This window comes from Gracilinanus agilis, chromosome 1, assembly GCF_016433145.1.
Source record: "Gracilinanus agilis isolate LMUSP501 chromosome 1, AgileGrace, whole genome shotgun sequence".
NCBI lineage: Eukaryota > Metazoa > Chordata > Mammalia > Didelphimorphia > Didelphidae > Gracilinanus > Gracilinanus agilis.
Window position 1 is genome coordinate 651,466,728 of NC_058130.1, and position 22,379 is coordinate 651,489,106.

Genomic DNA, 22,379 nt, shown 5'->3' on the forward strand with positions numbered 1-22,379 from the left:
TTAAATATGTCAGATTTAGACAAAAGATAAATATAGTATATAAAGTTCTCTTTATTAGGTCAAATTATTCCCTTCTTTGGGATAGAGAAAATTTTCATATCTTCTGGATTTTGTCTCTTTTCTCTCATTCTGCATTTTAGGCTTTTCATTCGTATTAGCAGAGACCAAGATCACCCAGGAGATGCACTAAATGAAAAGAAAATAGTTAGGGTACATGAATAATTAGTCTGATTCTAAACCAACTTTGCTTCTTTATACCTTATTGCTCCATGTAAGAACAGACCTCTGCCAGAATGGAGCTAGGAGGCATTTAATTAATGCTTGTTGAATAGAGCTGAAATTAATTATTTGCAAATTCCTACAATAAGATTCTGAGGTCTATTTCAAGTATCCTGAAAGCCAAGGACTGATCATTCATGTATTTTGGAAAGAATCCTGACTAGAGTCAGAATATTGGGTTCAAATCCTCTTTCTGGTACTAATTGGGTGTCCTTGAGCAAGACATTTAACCTCCCTATATCTCTTTCCTTATCTATAAGATGAGAGGTTCTGTGAAGAAATATTTAAATATGCACTGTTATTTATTGCTCTTTGTTATATTTCCCCATCATAATAATATAATTAATAAGAATGGGTAATGACATGATAGTAATAATATGAATGGATAGAATTTAAGCTATAATGCTGGCTTTCTGATTTTTTTCCCCACTCACTGATATTTGAAATCAGGATCATATTGTGGAATTTATAGTGTGGCATAGTGAAAGGGGACTGTCTGAGTCAGGAACTCATGAGTTCAAGAACTGCCTCTGTCTGTATGACCCTGGACAATATGTTCTCTTAGCCTTTCAGTGCCTCAGGCAACCCTTTGTGACTATACATTGCAAAAATGCTTCTGAACTGCATTGTTAGAGAGAGTTTCCTCACTGAGAGATCCCTATTCCTGTGAAGTCAAAGTTCAAATTTAAAAATAAATAAATCAAGCTTACATTGTGGAACAGTATTGTAAAGATACCTCATTTTCCCCTGAAAACCTTCTTGTCCTCTTCTTGACTTTCCTATCTTCATTAGTGAAACACGCCACAGCAGTAAGCAAGGTGGAGTGGTTGACTTTTAGACCTGGGAAAGGCAGCTGCTAAGAGGTGGGAGTCATATATATACCAGCCTCTCTTCCCAGATAGCTTTTAAAAGCAGAGAGCAAAGCCTGCATGCTGCCAGAGTTTTTGAAGGTTATCCAAGTCAGACTATTGTTGGATTTTACCATCCTTTGGGAAGACAGAGTGAAGCCGGTAGTACCATATCATGGCAGAGCTCTAACAAAGCCTTTATTCTGTTTCAGCCCCGAATCACCTCTTCCCTGAACCACTACAATAACTTTCTAATTGTTCCCTGGTTCCAATCTTTCCCGCTTCAATCAATCCTCCAAATGACTGTCAGGCAGATTAATTCTATGGCATGATCACATTAGTATGATGATTTCAAAGGAAATATTTAGACCCTAATAAGTCAAGTAATATAATGATAAGAGCCTTGGTCTCGGAGTCAGGGAAAATGAGTTCAAATTAAACCTAGGAAACTTATCAGCTGGGTAACTATGGACAAGTCATTTAATTTCTGTTTGTCTTAGAATACTAATCTGTAAAATGAGGATGATAATAGATTGAGAAGATCCAATTAAAAGAATATTTTAAGCACTCTATAGATGCTAGCTATTATTATTACCAAATACTACCCATTTTCATAAGACCAAATAATCTTTCCTGATCTAGTCATAAGACTGGGTAAAATCTGGGAGGGTACCTGTCAGAGGCTTCATCACAGCAACATTCTAGTTAGAATTTATATCCTAAATAGCTTCTGCTCATACTCCCCTTTACTTCGATATTACTCTTCCATCTCCAGCGATATAGAACTAATTGTCTAGGCAAATTGCTAATTGTCTTCTGCCTGCTAACTCTGCCTGTACTAATTCTGCTCTAGCTCCTCATCCTAGTGGTAATAAGCTACTATGTTTGTAAACTCTTCCTCTTACACTCCTTCCATATCCTGGTACTAACTAAAACTTGAGTGTTCTATAAAGGCAATATATTACTTTTTATCTTCTGAGATGGTGTCTGCTTCTTCTGGGGGTAGGACAGGGAGAGTTGATGTATTCCTTGTTCCATGCTGCTGCTTTTAAGTTATTACAATGTCATCATCACTTCATAACCCTTCCTCCTTTTAAATGAGGAAGATTAATAAAAGGGTTGTTGGGTATTGGTGAGTCCAATTATATCATCCTTGGCTAGTCCTGACCTGCGTCATTTTCCTTCTTTTATAGTTTACTTATTCACCTGACTTTCAGTCTCCCTCATATGCTGACCCCTACCATTGTTCTGGTGATGTCAGTGTTCCTGTTGATGACCCTTTTAACACCTAGACTTCCCAGTTTTTCAAACTGCTCAACTCCATTAATCTCTATCACTATCATGCTCAGGGTGTTGGCACACAAGTGTCCCTAAATGTGCCATCTCTAAGAATATAAACTCTGGAATTCTCCTTTGTGTCTCTCTTACTTTCTCCCTTTTCCCTTGACACAGTTGAGAAAGAATTTGACCAAAGGTGGAAATCGTAGAAGAAATAGTTTCTAAGAAAACAGGATCATCAAAAAAGATCCATATCTCAGTCAGAGCCAGAAGCTGGAAAGAGGGAGAAAGGAAGAAAGTTAAGGTGAACTGAAGCTTATTATGGAGCAGGCATTCCAGAGAATATAATGAAAAGGGGCAGCCAGAGCTGGAGTAAGAAAGCGAGAGTGGAGATAGAGTAAGAAATATGATAATAAAGCAACAAGCATTTGGGGATGGGGAACCAGGTTTTTGTATAATGGCCGCCCCAGTTTCAGAATCACTAGGCTAGCAGTCATTGAGAAATGTGTCCACTTAGACAATTAATGATTGAACAGAGGAGACAAGTGATTGGCCTATTAAATGCTGTGAAATTCCTACATTATACCTTCTTTACTCCTACCCCAAGATGCTAGAGATGATGCTACAAGTAGTCATTGAACAATGGTGAAGGAGTTGATTACAAATTTATGCAACATAGACTCAACTAGGGCCTCACCAATACCCAACAACCCTTTTATTAATCTCTGATCCCTTTCACATTGTATCTGTTTCCTGTGTTTCCCTCTTTTCTACATCATTATTCCTTCCTCTTTCAGCAGATATTTTTTCTCTTACTTCAAGACCCTATCCTCCATACTTCAAACCTTTTCTCTACCTTCTCTCCACTTCCCCTTGCCTCTAGTCCAAAGGATAAGGCAACACTGGATCATAAGAGGTTCAAAACTGTAGAGTAAGCTCTTGAACTCTAGCCCTGGTAGTTCAAATTTCATTAGCTTCTGTACATTACTATAGCTAGATACTCTCATGGTTTACTTAATACTCTAATACTCATCAATCTTTTTGCCATCTGCCTTGCCACTAACCCTTCTGGACCTGACACCATGCTCTGAGGGAATTGACATTTTTAGTTCTGGAATTTTTACCTTGGGGTACATACTGTCCCAAGAGGGGTGTGCCTCACATGATCTATCATCCTCTTAGAATTTGGCTTCTGTACTAGCTGTTTCCTGAACTTCACACTCCATCCTTCCTGCATATGCACAAGGCAACTCCCATGCAAGGCATTCATTCCTTTCTAATCAAATCCCTCCCTTTTTTTTTTTTTTGAGTCTCCTTGTAACAGGCTGTCTCTACTCCAGATATGCCCTTTCCTCTTATTTGACATCCTCTTTTCTTCCCTTTTCTAGAAACTTCTGTAATATTTAAATTTCATACTTATAGGATTACTTCCCCCTGTTAATTCCCTAATATCTTTTCCCTGGTCTTTAAAAGGAGGAAACCAATCAGAACCAACTGAATGGAGACCCTAACCCCTTGTGAAATCTATTGAATTTTTCTACATCATAAGTTTCCCTGGTGGAAGGAACCTGGCAAACTATCCTACTGTAGAAGAGCTGGAAACTTAACCAAGAGTGATGGAGAGTTAACAAAATTAGGTGTTTCTAGTCTATTGGATTACTGCTGCAAGCCCCTGTCTCCTCTCATTCCCTATTCCTGACATGGCTGGAATGCCATTATAGTTGAGGTTCTGACGATCTTCTTTTTTGTATCTTTGGCATCCTGAGTTTCAAGTTGGGCTTTAATCCTTTTGATTTGTCAGTTAAAACAGGAAATGAGGTATTCCAATGAATAGAGCACTGGAGCTAGAGTCTGGACCTGAGTTCCCATCTAGCCTCAGATACTTACCAGCTCTGAGAAGTACCTATTTGCCAGAGCTGTTGGGAAGATCAAATTAGATCATTTTTTAAAGTGCTATATAAATTCTAGTATTATTAAGACACTATAATAAATACCTATTGTTTTATGTGCCCCAGACCTGAGTGATTTATGAAACCTCCTTTAAATTCCAAATTGCTGAAAGGGATGGGCACAATATTCTCACAATATATAAGTACAAACACATAACTTCCCTGCTTAAAATCCTTAGTATTGTCCATAAGATAAAATATAAATGCATTAGGCTTATATCTAATGTATTCCACAACCTGTTTCTATCTTGTCTTTTCAAAGGGGGATAGATAGCCTTGAAGCCAGGAAGACCAAGGGTCAAATCTCACCTCTGACATATTGCTAGCTAGGAAACCCTGGGCAAGTCACTTCACCTTAGTGTTCTAGGAATTCCTCAAAGAGTATAAGTGGAAGGGGTTCCTCACAAAAGGGTGCCATGTACTAAAAAAAAAAAACAAAAAAAAAAAACAAAGGCTTAGTCCCTGTTCCTGTCCTTTCCAATTTTATTTGACATTGTTCCACTATATAAGCTCTAGGCTTCATTCAAATTAGACATCTAGTTTGTTCCCTATCTGACAGAATCACAGATTTCAGGGTAAAAAGAGGACTTAGTGGGCTTCTATTCTGATCCATATCCCAAACTAATCCCTGCTCTAAAATATAGACTTTGCTTGAAGAACCTCTAATATAAGGGAACCTACCAAGATGATCCACTCCATTATCAGATAGCTAAAAGTTAAAAAAAATTTCCTAGCATCATCTAAAATTTTGCAGTTTTCACTCATTGCTCCTGGTTCTTCCCTCTAAGGCCAAAAGAATAGTCTGATCCACCTGTGTATGACAGCTCTTCAAACACTTGAAGTCAGCTGTCTTGCTACCCTTATTCTTCTCTTAGACTAAATTTTACTAGTACCCTCAACCAGTTATCATATGCCACAGATTTTTACCATTTGGATACTTTCCTCTGTATGCTCACATAAACATCATCTTGCCATCTCCTCTTTGCATGCATTGGTACAGGCTGTCCTCCATTCTTGAATTACTTTCCCTTCTACCTACTGACATTCTTTACTTCCTTAAAGACTTAGTTCAGATATCAACTCTTTCAGGAAACCTTCCTGATCTCCCCAACAGGAAATGTTCCCTTCCCATTCCAGTTTTCCTAGAGTACTTTATCTGGATTTCTCTTTCTTCTATCACATTCTCCCTGGTGTTAATTACACTTATTTATGTATGTACTTTATTTCCACCCTCCATACTAGATTGTAATCACCTTAAAGCCAAGCAACAACTATATTCACTTTCATCTTTGTATACCTAGTAGCGAGTACAGATCCTTGTATATAGTAAGTGCTCATTCAATGTTTATTGAATTGAATGAAATAGAATAAAAATGGTTATTGAATAGTTTGTCACTGAATGATAACTGTTATATTCCGGGCAATATGTACTTATCATTAATCAGTTTGGTGTCTCCTTCAGGCTTTGCTCAAGCAAACCAGTTTAATTATGGAGTTGATAATGAGCTGTTGGGGAACAGCGTTCACTTTGTTTCTGCTACTCGGTCGATTCCTTGTGATGTTGAAAAAGATGCGAGTCATTCAACTCACATAACCTGCTATACGAGGTATGTTTTTTAAAAAGTCTTTTTAAATGGCAAAAAATAAAATCACTTCTTTTATCCATGTCAGGCTAAACTTCAATCTAATAATTAGCATTATCATCACTTTAACATCATCATAATGATTTTTAAATGTTGTAAATATGTAGAACAGAGGTTCTTAACCCGGGGTCTATGATTTTATCTTTTAAAATACATTTTGAGGAAGTATTTCAATATAATTGCTTTCTTTTGTTATCCTCTATATTTTATTTTATGCATTTAAAAAAGACTATTCTGAGCAAAGGTCCATAGACTTCACAAGACTGTCAAAAGAGGGGGTCCATAATATTAAAAAAGGTTAAGAACCTCAGATTAAGAATATTGTTCAATCTCGAGGGTCACAAGTTACAATACATTCAGAATGATGGTGAGAGTAGGGTGCTGGTAGGAGAAGATGACAAAGGCAGAACATGGTTTAGAGAAAAGAGATCTGGGTGACAGAGGACCTGATCTGAATCTTGTCTGTGCAACTTACCTTTTCTGAGCAGATGATAACTCTATTCCTTGTGATTAAGAGCAGAGAAATTGTAGATTCACCCACATTAGGGTGGAGAATGACAGGAATCCTCATCTTCTAAGATCCTGCAGAGCCTGAGGCACATCACTTATGCCTTTACATGTTTGTGGCTCTCAGAGACTGGGAAGAAGGAAGAGGCAACCAGGAGCCCAAGACTCAGGATCACACTCTCCTAGCAGCCTTATGTGGGTAGCTGCTTTAGGAAACTGGGGAAGATATGCCCTACTCTTCCCCTTTCTCTAACACACACATACAAGAAATCTCGAAAAGACAAGTTTCATTTAAAACATTCAAAAGGGTAGAATAAAGGAGAGAGAGCTAGCAGAGGTTGTTTTTCCCAGTTGTCTACTGAATTAGTAGCTTTCCTTGGCTTAATGACTTTTAAAAAAACACATTTTCCTACTTCCACTACTATTACAAGGAAAAAGGAATTGCTGTGTCATACCAAGGTGGCAAGTCTTTTAGCTCTGGAGCCAGAGCCCATGTGGTCCCCAGAAAGACCCAGCATCCTATAGAATAGAGGAAATCACATGTTTATCCCATTGCATGCTTGTAAACTTTTAAATGATCGAGAAACATAATTTACTTTATCACTTTGTGCATATCAGCGTCAGTATGAAATACATGATCAATGACCATTTTGACTTAATAGTCACCTAAATACAACTCATAACAGACAAAATGGGTTAATAGCGTGAGTTTGGCCTCAATTTGAGCTTGCAGCACTAAAACAAGATTGGAGAGATGTGTCTGCCATCAATATGCTAATGAATTTGAAAGGATTGGGAATTTATTGATATTTTTAGGAAATATTTAGGTCTGGGAAGTATTATTTTATTGATATTATATATTAAGTTTAAAACTCTATTTTTAGAGCAATGCCTGAAGATACTTATTCAGTTAAAGTCAGTGTGGATGGAGTTGCTGTCACAAACGATAATACCTGCAGAGGCCATATCAACAGTTGGGCATGTAGCTTCCAGGTGTGTAAATGTCTCTCTCTTTTTTTTTTAAACCCTTAACTTCTGTGTATTGGCTCCTATGTGGAAGAGTGGTAAGGGTGGGCAATGGGGGTCAAGTGACTTGCCCAGGGTCACATAGCTGGGAAGTGTCTGAGGCCAGATTTGAACCTAGGACCTCCCATCTCTAGGCCTGACTCTCAATCCACTGAGCTATCCAGCTGCCCCCCCCCTCTCTTTTTTAAATAAGAAAAGTAATACAGTGAGTAAAACAAGTTTAAAATACTAACAAATTAAGGCCTCATTTTCATAAAAAATAATATTATAAAGTGTTACTGTTAGGAAAGTATTTTATCAACTGTAAGGATCCATACAAATATGAAATATTATTATCTCTTCATAACATTTTTACAATAATTAGAGGTACTTATAAAGTTATACTCTTGATCATTGCTATTATGAATAGACCAAAATAAAGCTATGTTTTTTAAAAAAGTTAACAGAAAGGAAGTTTACTTAATAGGAACACTAATGACTATTCAAAAAAGATACAGCCATCATTCAGGTAGTCATAGCCCAGTTCATATCCAAATGGAGAAAACACAGGGATCAGAAAGGTGTGTCAGCTCATATAGTAATGATATTTCCTTTAAGTTTGAAGGTCTCTGACTCCTCATGGGGAAGTTTTTATCCCTTAAGTGACTGAGAAGCCATGAGAGAGGCTGAATATCTTATCTAGTCCCTTGGACCAATCAACTCTTGTGGATAGCTTTAGGTCCTTTAGGAAAATTAACTTGGGCTATGTGGCAAGGCCCTAGTAAGTACTAATACTGCCAGATCCTCAGTTTGAAGGTGTCATTTTGTGATTAACTGAATATTTAAAGGACCTCTCTTTTTTGCCCATTATTGATTGGTCTAGGAAATGTAAATGAAAAGAATTCTAAACACGATGTTTTTCTCTGCTATCAATTCTCTTCCCGCCTTTGTTAATATAATAAAATTTCCCCTAATAGTGACTACCACAGTATCATGTATTTTCCTTTTAAAGTTTAATATTTGTTTAAATGTTTCCCAAGATACAGAGTGGTATAGTAGCCAGAATCAAGAAGACCTGGGTTCATTTTCTCACACATACAGTCTCTGTGACTCTGGTTCATTCACGTTAGCTCTTAGTGCCTTGGACAAATCTCCAAGACTGCAAATGCAATTTATATTGAAATTTATTGCAATTATTGTAAAATTTTGCAAAATAGCTGAGGATCTGAATTTGGCAGAGTTTTCTCACAGGGTATTCCTTTGCTATATTACAGAATCATATCTTTAGTCTTGAATATATCTGAGACCATCTTATACAACCCTCTCATCTTATTAATTAGGAAACTAAAGCTCAGAAAGGTCAAGTGACCTGCCCAAATTCATACAGGTAGTGAGTGTCAGAGATGAACTTTGAACTTAGGTCCTCTGACTCCATAGCTAGTACTCTTCTTATCATTGTACTACTGCTCAAGAAAGGGAGAAAAATCCATTTCATAAAAAATAAACAGACAAAAAGACATATTTATAGTCTATGTCTAGATCCTCTTTCATAATGATATAATATTCCATCTGAGGCAACTCTTTAAAATTGTGAGTTATATACATAGTAGGTACTGATAAATGAAGTAAGGTCCTTATCCATTTCCTTCATCACTGAAAACATAGGTTAGCCAAAAAAACAACAACAAAAAACCCTTTCTATCATATTGACCTCATAATTTGCTCAGATATTGCCAAATAGTAAGGCATTTAGGTTGTATATGATGGTTTACTATTATAAATGATTCTGTTTCAAACTTCGTATAAACTACTGTTTTTTGCTGGATCAACAAATAGGAAAATTTTCATAGCTTTTTTATATAATGCTGAAATAATTTCTCTTTAGAAAGATTTAGCAAGTTTGACATAGTCTGCTCATGCCCTCTCCCAACTTCTACTACCCTCATCTCCAAATTACTTTGTATTTTTCTGTATTTGTTTGTTTAGATATGTATTGTTGTCCTCCTTGAGGGCAGAAGCAACTTAATTTTGTCTTTATTTTCCAGGTCCTAGCATAGTGATTGACATATAGGAGACTTTTAATAAATGCCATTAATTAATTGATCAGCCGTTGAAAGCTTCTATTTTTAAGGAATTCATGCTTTCTTCTAGTTTGATTATCATTCTCTTCCTAAATGCTCAAAAATATGGGTTGGAAATTGACATCCACTCACTCATACACTCATTGTAGGTTCCATATTTTTTCCCTTTTCGGAAACTGAGGCATTTGCCCATATGTGATCTTCTTATCTGGCATATTTCCTCCAAGTTCTTGTTTCCAGGTTGATCAGGAGATGCTGTCCATGGTTTTAGAGAAAGCAAGTATAACCAAAGATGAGATAATAATACAAGTTTAAATAGGAATAAATAGTAAACAAAAAGGCTTATACAGGGAAGTATGTCATATTTAGGGGGAAAGGAGCCATCTTTATCTGGGAAATCAGGGAAGGATCATAGTAACACCTAAAGTGAGCTTAGAAAATAATTTCAGGAAAGAGATCTGTTCCAAATCATAGGGGGATGGTCTGTGGAAAAACTGAGAACCAATAGAGGGCAGTATGAGATCAGAGAATGATTACTAGTATAATTTGAAGTTTCAAGCCTTGGGGAGTAGTCTAACTTTAGAATGAGCAGCAGCTAAGTGAAAGCTAAACTATGGCTGGCTTTGAATGGCAGTATAAGGAGTTTTTATTGTACCCTTTTGACAATAAGGATATACTGAAGGTTTTTGCATGGTGAAGGGGTATGATCCGATGTGTATATTAGAAAGATTACTTCAGCAGCAGCATAAAGAGTGAATTGGGGAAGAGAGAATTTGGAAGCAGAAAAATTAGTGAGGAAGCTAAGTAAGAAGTTACAGTTAGATTGGCTATGGGAGGGGGAGGGAGGAGGAGAGGGAAAGAACATGAATCATGGAATCATGGAAAAATATTCTAAATTAAATAAACAAACAAATAAATAAATAAACTTAAAAAAAAGAAGTAATTAGGGCCTCAATAGATGCAGTAGCTATGGTAGTACGTAGGTTGGAAGACACAGATGTGAGCGATATTGACTGAATAGAAAGAATGAAGGCCCTAGATAGGTCAAAGATGATTTCAAATGTTGGTGTGTAGGTTTCTGCAAGGACAGTGATACCATCAACAGAAATAGGAAATTTAATAGAATTTGATTTTGATGGAGAAAATAAGATAAATTTGGGATATAATGAATCTTGAATCTAGAACATCAAGGAAAATCTCAGCATGTATGAAAATTTAACACAGGAGCTCTAAGGAGAAATTGGCACTGTATATATAGCTCTGAGAATCATAAGCATGAAAGTGAAAATATAATTCTTTGAAATAGATAAGACCACTGAGAGAGGGTAGAAAGAGAAGAAAGGAGAACCCAGGAGAAAGACTTAGGGAGTTACCACTTTTTGGGGGTGATAGGACAAGATGTAGCAAGCATCAAGGAAGGAGAACATAACAGAGTATTCAAAGAGATTGGAGGAAAAGTAAGAGAGAAGTATCACCAAATAAAAGAGATAGAAAAGTTTTCAAGAAGTGGGAAATAGCCAATATTGTCAGTTGGCATAGAAAAGCCACTGAATTTAGCATTTATAATATGGAAGAGAGCCATATGTTGCCAACCCCTGTTATAGAGAGATAAATAACAAAAACAAGAATTGGGAGAGGATCAAACATATCCTCAGATCAATATCTATAAATGAGGTAATCAAGTTTATTAGAGACTCTCTAGTCCAATCCCCTCATTTTATAGTTGAGCAAATTAAGGATTAGGGAGATTAGGTGACTTGTCTAAAACCATGCAGTTGGTAAACATCAGAGGTGGAATTTGAACCTAGGTAAAAAACGCAGTAGCTATGTAATGTAATTACATTACATAGCTACTGCGTTTTTTACTGTGCTTTTTTTTTTTTTTTTTTTTTTTTTTTTACCGTGCTAAGCTGGATTAAAAGAACTTAAATGGAGGTGAGGTGGTTGAATATGAGTGGCAAGACAAAACTGGTGGCATTCTCAGGCCTTGGGTTTTAAGGAAACTATGTCTCTGTATGCACAGAACACAAAGCAGAGAACTCCGTTTTAACTTTCAAATCACATGTAGTCTTAAATAATAATTGACATGAAAATATATTCAAAGGGTTAGAATTATCAACATAATTGCTTCAAATTGACATTTCAATTTATATGCGTATTCCATTAAAATGAAAGTATCTGGGCAATTTGTATAGTGGAGATTAGTTTTATCCACAAATTGGAATATATGATGTTTAGTGAGTGCCAAAGATATAGTGCTTCATATGTATTCTTTCCTTACAGACCAAAAATTTCAGAACCCCAACAATAAGGAACATCACACCTTTGACTGGATTACCAGGTCAGTTATAAATCAACCCAAATGCCTCCATTTCATCTATAATCTTGTGATATTCCATTTTGTATTGTAGCCTAACATATTTAAAGTACATTTTACTTAACCAATACCACTTTATCCCTCTATTTCTAGGCTCAATAATAACAATCCAAGGCAGAATCTTCACAGATGTCTATGGAAGTAACACTGCTTTGAGCTCAAATGGAAAAAATGTTAGGATTTTGAGGTATTCAATTTATCTAGCAACATTCATTTAGCTAACAGACAAACTGGAACATTCCATCAATACTGTGCATAATGCTATTAAGTATGTCTGCAACATGAAGAGACTGAATTAAATGATTGTTAAGGTACCTTGTAGTTAAATTTGCTCTGCTATCAAAGTGCTGCCATATAGAGGAACGGGACCATGAACTGCAGAAATGAAAATAGAGAGCTCGTGAGATGGATGCAATTGACTTGGGGCCTCTGGCCAGTTGTCCTCATTTTCTATCTGAGTCAGCTCCATCTGTCTCTACTAGGGAAAATAAAAGTGATATTAATCAAAGTCACTTGGAACCAAACCAGTGTCATGGCAATAACCAAACCAGTGTCATGGAGTTAGTATAATTACATTTGAGAGCTTAAAGAGACCATAGAAATTATCTAGCCCGTGCATTTTACAGATGAGATTACTATACCCAGAGATGCTGACAAACTATTGCAGGGTCATGTGACTAGTTAGTGTCAGTGTCAGGGCTAAAGTCTAATTCTTATGATTTCTAGTTTAGAATTCTTTCCTTTATACTATGTTGCCTCTAATAATCATTATACTATGTTATTATATATGATATTCTGTGTCTTATATCACTATATGCCATAATACATAATAGCATTATATATTTAAGAACTAATAGGTTAAAGCCCCAAAGGTCTTTGTTTTCAACAAAATTGATTATTATGGATTTGGTCCTGATTCCTTTTGTTTAAAAAGATATTTTGACACAAGTCCATTATAAATCATTAGGAAGTTTGTCTTGCATTTGTTCTCATTGCACTCTGCTTTGTCATTTTCTTTTTTTGGTGGAAATCCTTTTTGTTGCCCCCTTTAGTTACCACACATATCAGACAGCATTGAATGGGAAGTAATAATGATAATGAATCATGCTATCATAAATAAGGAAAGGATTTTAGTTATCATTTAGTCTAGTTTTTTTTATTTTACAGATGAGATAGCCCGGAATTAAAGGAAGCTGAATATCTTACCCAAGGTCACATTGATAGTTAATGACAGAGCAACAACTTGGTCCAGTGCTTTTTACATAGAGCAATAGAAATCACAATCATATTTGTAATTATAAAAATCATATTAATTAATATATATGTAAGGACCCTAGTCAAAGAAGTCCAACAAAATAATGATTCAAGTGGAATCAAACTAGAAACAGAAAGCTTGTGGGTGAACAATATGATTAATGGCAGAATATTTACATTAAGGGATTCACTATGCAAAACTTGAAAGCAAAGGGACTGGCTAATTATTAGCTATTACTGTTAAAATTATTACATAATTATATTAGGTATTAGCTAATTCCATAATTATTAGCTCAAATGCTTCACAATGTGAATTAACCTAGCATTACATATTATTGGTTTCCTCTCTGAAACAAATCTGACTCCTCTTTCTTTTTATTTTTTTGTTACCGTTTCTTTTATTTTTATATAGAACACAATTTAATGTAGAACATAATAACATAATACATATAATACACTTTGTTATAAATATATAATAAATTATAATAAATATGCTTATTTAAGAGAAACAAATTCTCATATTAGCTATGTTCAAAAATCTCTCATTTTTTCCCTCCTTCCGACTTCCTCCCCTTCCCCAAGAAGGCAGGTAATATGATATAGTTGTATATATAATCATATAATATATTTTTGTGTTCACAACGTTGTGAAATAATATGCATATTGCTTACACTGGAAAAAGATTCACAGAGGAAATAAAGTGAAGAATGGTATGTTTCAATCTGTATTTGGACTCTATCTGTTCCTTCTGTGATAGTGGATATCCTGTTTTATCATGAGTACTTTAAAGAGTGGTCCTGGATCCTTGCCTTGTTGATAATAGTTAAGTCATTCACAGTTGATCATCATATATTATTGATATTATTATTATAACATTATATGATATTATTATGTATAATATCATTATTAACATCTTTCTTTTTTAAAATACTTTATTTTTTCAAATCACATGAGTTATAAATTCCTTCCCTCCTTCCCTTCTCTCCCTTCTTGATTGAGAAGGCAAGTAATTTGATATAGTTTACACACATGTAGTCAAAGTATATTTCTATATTAGTCATGCTGTAAAAGAAAACATAGACTCCTCCCCCTTAAAAAACCCACAGGTAAAGTATGCTTCAGATTCTATCAGTTCTTTGTCTAGAGGTGGATAGCATTTTTCATCATAACACCTTTAGTGTTGTCTTATATCATTGTATTGCTGAGGACAGCCAAGACATTCACAGTTGATCATCATACAGTATTGCCGTTACTGTGCTCAGCATTCACTTGGCTCTGATAACTTCACTTTTCATCCATCCATTCTTGTACATTTTTCAAAGTTTTTCTGAAAGCATCCTGGTTGTCATTGTCACAGTAGTACTCCATCATAATCATACACCACAACTCATAGTCATTCCCTAATTAATGGGCAATAACTCAGTTTCCAATTCTTTTTCACCACTAAAAGAACTGCTATAAATATTTTTGTACATATAGTTCCTTTTCCTACTTTTAAAAATCTCTTTGTATACATAGATCTAGTAGTGATATTGCTAAGTCAAAGAGTATGTATAATTTTATAGTCCTTTGGGCATAGTGCCAAATTGCTCTCCAAAATGATTGGGTTAATGCACAGTTCCACCAATTAGTGTCCCAATTTTCCCACATCCCTTTTAATATTTGTCTGATGAGAGTAAATTTTACGTGCATTGTCTGATACTCTTCCATTTTTCCCTCCATTATAAAAACTCTTTCATGCCCCATTTATGTGATATGATTTACCCCATTCTACTTCTTCCTTCCCTCTTTTCCCAGTGCATCTCTCTCACTCTTTAATTTTATTTTTTTAGATGCTATCACATCATAGTCAAGGTTCACCATCTATGTATATACTTCTTCTAATTGGCCTAATATTAATAAAGTCCTTAGGAGTTATAAGTATCATCTTCCCATGTGGGACCTGCTACATCTTACATAAACTTGCCTTTGGTTCTGTGATATTTGAATTGTTTCTCTCTGCTTGCAATATTTTTTTCCTTGAGCTGGGTGTTCCAGACCTTGGCTATCATATTTTTGGCAGTTTTCTTGGGATCTCTTTCAGAAATTGTATTCTTTACATTTCTATTTTACACCCTAGTACTAGGTTATTAGGGCAATTTTCCTTGATAATTTCTTTAAAAATGCTGTCTAGGGTCCTTTTTTAAATCATGGCTTTCAGGTATTCCAATAATTCTTTTTGTTAAATAAATGTATTTACTTAACAAAAAAAAGTACAATACTCTGTTAACTCCCTTGCTCTCTTAATTCTTAAATTATCTCTCCTGGTTCTATTTTAAAGGTTGGGTTTTTCCAATGAGATATTTCATAATTTCTTCTATTTTTTTTCATTCTTTTGCTTTTGTTTTATTGTTTCTTGATGTCTCATGGAATCCTTAGCTTCCATTTGCCCAAATCTAATTAAGAGATCATTTCCTTGGAGAGCTTTTATACCTCTGTTTTCATTTGGCTAATTTTATTTTTTGAGAGCACTTCTCATTAGTGAATTTTTAAAATATTTTTCTCCATTTTTTCCAATTCTGCTTTTTAAGATGTTTGCTTCAGTGGGTTTCTATGTCTCTTTTACCACTTGGCCCAGTCTGTTTTTTTAAATTTTATTTTCTTCAATATTTTTTGTGCCTCTTTTACCAAGCCGTTGACTCTTTTTTCATGATTTTTTACATCAACTTTCTTTTACCAATTTTTCCTCTACCTCTAATTTTGTTTTTAAAATCCTTTTTGAGTATTTTCAGGAATTCTTTTTGGTTTTGAGAGTAATTAACATTTTTTTGAGGCTTTGCTGTTGTTATCTTCTAGGTATGCATTTTGGTCTTCCTTCCAGACTGAGGAATTTTATTGACTTGAAATTGTGGAAATACAGAGAAAAATATATCATAGATCACAAGGAATTTATGTGTTTATTTCAATTTATTTCTAAGTAATTAAGAGCAAGACACTACTGAAATATTTATTTTTATATGGGGACATAGAACTAGATTGGTTTAAATATATCAGTGATGAGAGTAGAGGAGAAATTTATGGTGAGATGAGTAATGGAGATGAGTAGACAATGAAAGAGGAATTTTTGAGGAATATCACATAAGAACTTGTAAAAACCTGTCAGATTCTTGAAAGTTATATTAGTAGAAAAATGAAAGTTAAAAAAGTAATAGGAGCTTTGTATAGAATGGATTGAATGGTATAGTAACTGATAAAAAAGAAATGGCAAAGTTAATTAGTTTTTGCTCTGTTTACATTTTTTTTGTCAAAGAGAATAATAACCCTTATATGGGAAATGATTCAGGCTGTAGGAAGTGACTACCAGAAAGTTGATACCCAAGACAAAATAGGAGACAGTTCTAGAGCACTTAGGTAAAAATGGTTAATTCAAGACATCTGGCCTAAATAAATTATATTCCCAGGTCTTGAAAGAATTAGCAAATGTGATTGCTGGACCATTGATGATTGATAATTAAAAGAATCTGGAAAATGTACTAGATATCAAAAAATTAAAGATTGGCAAATGTCATCCCAGTTTTCAAAAAAGAGAAGACAATGGTATAAAAACTATAAGCCAGTGAACCTGACTTGAATACCTAGAAATATTCTAGGATGGATTATGGAAACCATGGAGCCAAATGGCTTCATCAACAACAAATCATGGCAGACTAAAAAAATTTCTTTTAAAAATAAAGAATTATTAAACTCTGCTGAGGAAAATGCTATGAGTTTATTTTATTTAGATTTTTAAAACATCTCCTAACAAACTTTCTCAGAGCATTCTTGTATAAAAAATGGAGAGAGATGGATAATATGTTAAAGTGATCAGATTCAAAACTAGTTAAATGATCAAACTCAAAGAGTGATAATTAATGATTCAAAATGAGCATGGCAGGTCTTCAGTGGAGTATATAGGGATGTATACTTGGCCCTGTGATTTTAGCATTTTAAACAATGGATAAATGCATAGATGGAATGTTAAATTACGAATGACAGATATCTGAGAGAGGAAGCTAACACTGTGGATGTCAGAGTCAAGATCCAAAAGGATATTAGCAAACTAGAACATTAGGCTAAATCTAATAAGATAAACGTCAGTAGAGATAAATGTAAAATTTTGTATTCAAGCACCAAAAATTGAACTTTATAAATATAAGATGGGGAAGGCATGAAGTTGCTCTGAAAAAATATCCTGGAATTTCAACAGATTGCAAGTTCAATTTAAGTCAGCAAACTGATGTACCAGCCAAAAAAACCTTATGTGATCTTGGTCTGCATTAGAATGGAGATGACTTCCAGGAAGAAGAAATGATAGTTTCACTGTAGCCTGCCTTTGTCAAATATTGCCTGTTTATTATATTTAGACTTGGGCACCATACTTTAAAAAGAACACTAATAAGATAGAGAGTATCCAGAGATGGGCAGCTAGGATGGGGAAGGGTTTACAGTTCATGTTTATGTTAAAGTTGCAAAAAGTGAGCATGTTTAGCTTGAAGAAGAGGATATCCAGGGAAACATGGTAGTTCTCTTCAAATATTTGAAAGACTGTTGTGTAGATGAAGGATTCAATTTGATTTGTTTGGCCAAAGAAGGCAAAGCCAGAAACAAATCAGACTTAAAATCAGGGGAAACTTGGTAACCATCAGTATTATATAAAACTGGAATGAATTGTCACAAGAAGTAGTGGATTCATCCTCCTCAGAAGTCTTCAAGCAAAGATTGATTGAGTATTTATCAAGCACATTGTAATGTGGATTCCTTTTGGGCATGGGCTGCCTCTAAAGTTCCTTCCTAATTTCAGATTCTGTGAAGAGACAGCCTACAACATAGGATTCCAGTACACTCACAGTTAGGGAAGCACTATGGATGGTAATCTAGCAAAGGAAAATTAAAAGAAGTAGTGTTATATTGAAAGGAGGTCACTACTATCTTTTCATGTATATGAAGATGATGTACAGAGAGGATAGAATGGTACTTCTCCTTTATAACAGTTGTGCATGTAGGATCCTTCAGGTCAAAGTGGTTTATCCCTTCAGGACCCACCTATTAAATTGGGCTCTTCAGCTGGGATAACGTTGGTAATCTGACTGTGTTGGCTCCCTTCCCAAAATAAATTATAAACCGATTTCAGGAAGGTACGTTAAACTTTAAATATATTAGGTAAGAAAGATAATGGTAAAGGATTGAGGTATTAGGAGACCCTACTTTAAATTGCTACTAATGAATCTCTAACTACAGCCAATGAAGGAGTCAAGATGATAGCTTCCCTCTGGTCCAGCCTGGCCATGGCTAAACCAGAGTAGGCAAACTGCTGTGAAATCTTCAGCTTCTTCTTCTGTAGATCTTAAGCCTTAACAGTTGAGATATATCCACCCTTTCCACCCTCTTCTTCTTCTCCTGCCCACTTCCCGGATCCCTCCTGGGCCCTGGGAAGCCTAGATAGCTAAGATGATGAAACTCCTAATATCTAGGGGCAGTAGACACAGAGATGGTGGTCAAGTACAGATTGATAACGGTACGGGAAACGCAGGAGGAACTTGCAAGATAGTGTTTGCAACTCTAACTCCAAAGACCAGGATCCACACTGATCTCTAGCCTTAGGACAGGAAAAAGACCCCGGAACCTCTCTCAGGGTTCTCGACTGCTCTCTCCTGCCTCCTGCATGCTTCTCTGGGAACATTCTATCCAACTGACTTATCTGTCAATCACTGAGTGAACTTCAAGCTCCCAGAGATTCAATATGACAGTAGTCAGACAGTTAGGAGGGGAACCAAGAAAGAACAATGTCACAAAAACCTAAATTTGGGAAAATATTTAGACTGTAAGGATAATCATTAGTGTCAAATGCTGTAGATAGGTCAAGAAGAAAAATGAAGAAAAATGCCATATTTGGCTATTAAGAAATTGCTGGTAACTTTGAATAGAGTAGATTCAATTGGACAGTAAAGTTAGAGACCATATGACAAAAATGTGAGAAGTGAGAGGAGAGATCATGGAAGCAACTAGAGTGAGTAGAGTATCTTTTTTAGGAGTTTGATTATGAAAAAGATAAGAAACATAGGATGATAATTTGAGGAGATGGTAGGTCCAAGTACAGTTGTTTTTGTTTTGTTTTTAATAGTGAAGGAAACCTGTATAAGTTTGCAGGCAATGGAGAGAATCAATAGATATGAAGAGATTGAAAATTAGAAGAAAGGACAATGATTGTGGGAATAATCTGCCAGAAGAATTAGAGGTTGGAATAAATAGGTTAAATTTGGTGAAAAGGGTAACCTCTTTATCAGAGATTGTAGTAAAGGAGGAAAGAATGATGTACCATTTTATTTTAGCATTTGTGAACTTTAAAAGACAGAGGATAAAGGAGCAAATGGCCATAATTTTCTTTGTAAGGCATGGGGCTTGGTCCTTTGCTGACGAAAAAGGAAGAAAAATGGCATTAGAGAATTGAGGATAAAAGAGATATTTTGAACATTCTGTACAAAAAGTGCAATAGGGAATTAATTAGATATGCATAAAAGGATTGCTTTGCAGCACTAAGAACATGCTATAGATTAGATAACAAATTTGTAGGGGACTCAATCAGCATAGTGTGCGACTTCCAGCAAGTGAGATAGGAAGGAATAGTCCAAAAATCTTATGGAAGATAATGCAGAAAATTACAAGAGGAGGTTTACAAAGGTAGGGTTTAGTGAATACAAGGAGAATTGTCAATTGGTACAATTTCTCAGATTAAACTTGTTCTTTTTTTTCCCAATCAAAAAAATGTTTAGAGTTTATGTTGGAGGCATGCCCTGTGAGCTTCTCATACCTCAATCAGATGATTTGTAAGTAATATAAGTGATTTTTTTCTTAAAATAAAAGCTTTAACAATTTTAAATGTAGACAGCATTTTTAATTGAGAAAATATTTTTTAATATTTCACACAACTATCTTAGCACATTATATATATATGCATATATATATATATATAGTATTTGTAAGTAGATGAGAGTCAGTTTATGCAGAACTAGATATATGTAGATTATACTGACAAATCTGAGATCAGTAAAACATCAAGTATTACCCAAGAAATTACTGCATTGAAAACCATATAAAGAATTATTCCTCTTTTAGTGAATATTTTTATATCATATGCACATATGTTTATTTTTATTTTTCATATAAATAACATAAAACCCTTTTAAAATGGGATAGTATTTTTCATATAAATAATATGAAAATACTATTTCAGAAATGAAACATGTGAAAAGACTTTCAAAATAAAACAATTTCTTTGTAATTAACTTTTGGAGGTATTCATATTATTACAATATGATTTAGGGATTTCATTATATTAAATATTACTTGAATATGTAGACCTTCAACTGGAACCAAGGAATATTTTAATTTTATGTAAAATATATTTTAATATAATTTGACCTATGATCATTTTTATATAATTTGAAACTAATGATTAATTTGAGGAGATACTGCTTCAGTTAATATTTGTTTTCATATGCATTTTATTAGATATGGCCTAAAACTAAACCACCAAAATAGTGACATGGGCACCATGATTTGTAAAATGACTGGAACCTATATTGGTAAGTGTCAGTTATTTTTCAACATCTTTTCCTTAAATGCCCTCAAGTATTTGCATCATCTCAATCTGTCTTTTTCATTTTTCTTCTAACTCTACATATTCTTCTCACTTCTTTACCACTCCACTCTTTGGCATCCTTTCAATCCTAAATATGCACAATCTGTCTTTTTTCCCACATATTTTATTGTTATAATTAAACTTCCACATTTTCTTCATTCTTTGTCTATTCCATTTTAATTTCTACACTATTTTGTCTGTTTCTTTTTTCTGATAGTCTTTTTTAAAATGGCTTTTGGTTTCATTCTTCCTATATTCCTGATTCTTATTTATCTTTTTACTTCACATATTTTAATGTACATGTTTCTCCAGCTTTATTTAATGCTTTCACAAAATAGTTTTTATTTTCAGATTTACTTCTCTTTCCTTTTATATTTTCATCATTTTGATAATACACAACTACTTTTCTTCCATGAATAAAACAGGAACAATGATGGAGAATTTGATTAAATAGTTCATTTTTATTGACAGGTCATCACAATGTCAGTTTCATCTTAGATAGTGATTATGGGAGGTAAGTCATTTCATTATAATACAACGTTAATAATGGATTTTATCTTTGAAATGCAAATTTAATAGTTATTTATATTTATATAATGATTTACAACATTTAAGAACATGTACCACTCCAAAGAAACTTTAATATAAAACATGGGAATAGCATTTACTCATAACATTTCTAGAAAAAAAACCATTTTAGTTCATCTAGATATTGGGAACAATGTAATATTTTGTGATTCTTTTTATAATTTAATTTTGAATTTTACTGGTTCTACTTACATATGATTATTAGGTACCTACAAGGTCCAATGCACTCAATAATTTTAAGAACAAAGTTCTATACTATCCTTGTAATCAATTATCATTTGACATTGGTTTTCCCTTATCTATTTTTAAATGTTTGGAAATTTTAAAAAATATTTTTATTTGTTAAATTAAAATATTCAGTTAACTCTTTCCCTCTCTCCCTCTCCACCCCATTAATTCTTGGCAAAAAGTATTTATAAAACTATGTTCAACTTATTTCTACTTACCAATTCACTGGGGGTGGACATGCACAAGTCATTCTTCAAACAATATTTCTTTTGCTGTATATAATGTTCTCTTGATTCTGCTCATTTCACTCATCATAATTTCATGCAGTTCTTTCCATGATTTTTTCCAAAACTAAGCTGCTTGCTAATTTTTACAGCACAGTAGTATTCCATCTCAATACTAAATAAGTTGTGGCATATGGTCAGAAATTCTAAATGTTTTTTATGGCTATGGATTTTATAGGAAATAATTAACCATTCCTCTAAGTTGTCAATCACAAAGTTTTAAGAGGTGACTAGTTTTAATGATTTTGATTTTTATAAATTAAGGCTAATTTCTAATTGCTTGCTACTCTAAGAAGTTCAAGAATTCAAAATTGTTATAAACTAAATATTTCTTTTTGATGAATTCAACATGCTTTTCAAACATAGAATTATTAAACATCACAGAGCTGGTGATCTCAGAG

The 22,379-nt window shown here is 34.3% G+C and overlaps 1 protein-coding gene across 1 annotated transcript in view; it reads left to right on the forward strand.

The window, feature by feature from the left end:
* Positions 1-22,379, forward strand: part of PKHD1L1 (PKHD1 like 1) — a 210,869-nt gene that overhangs the window by 9,442 nt on the left and 179,048 nt on the right. Inside the window, exons 3-9 of the mRNA XM_044658261.1 lie at positions 5,817-5,961; positions 7,389-7,497; positions 11,874-11,931; positions 12,061-12,154; positions 20,010-20,063; positions 20,749-20,822; positions 21,350-21,392. Coding sequence (XP_044514196.1) covers positions 5,817-5,961; positions 7,389-7,497; positions 11,874-11,931; positions 12,061-12,154; positions 20,010-20,063; positions 20,749-20,822; positions 21,350-21,392 — 577 coding nt within the window. The remainder of the gene's footprint in view (positions 1-5,816; positions 5,962-7,388; positions 7,498-11,873; positions 11,932-12,060; positions 12,155-20,009; positions 20,064-20,748; positions 20,823-21,349; positions 21,393-22,379) is intronic.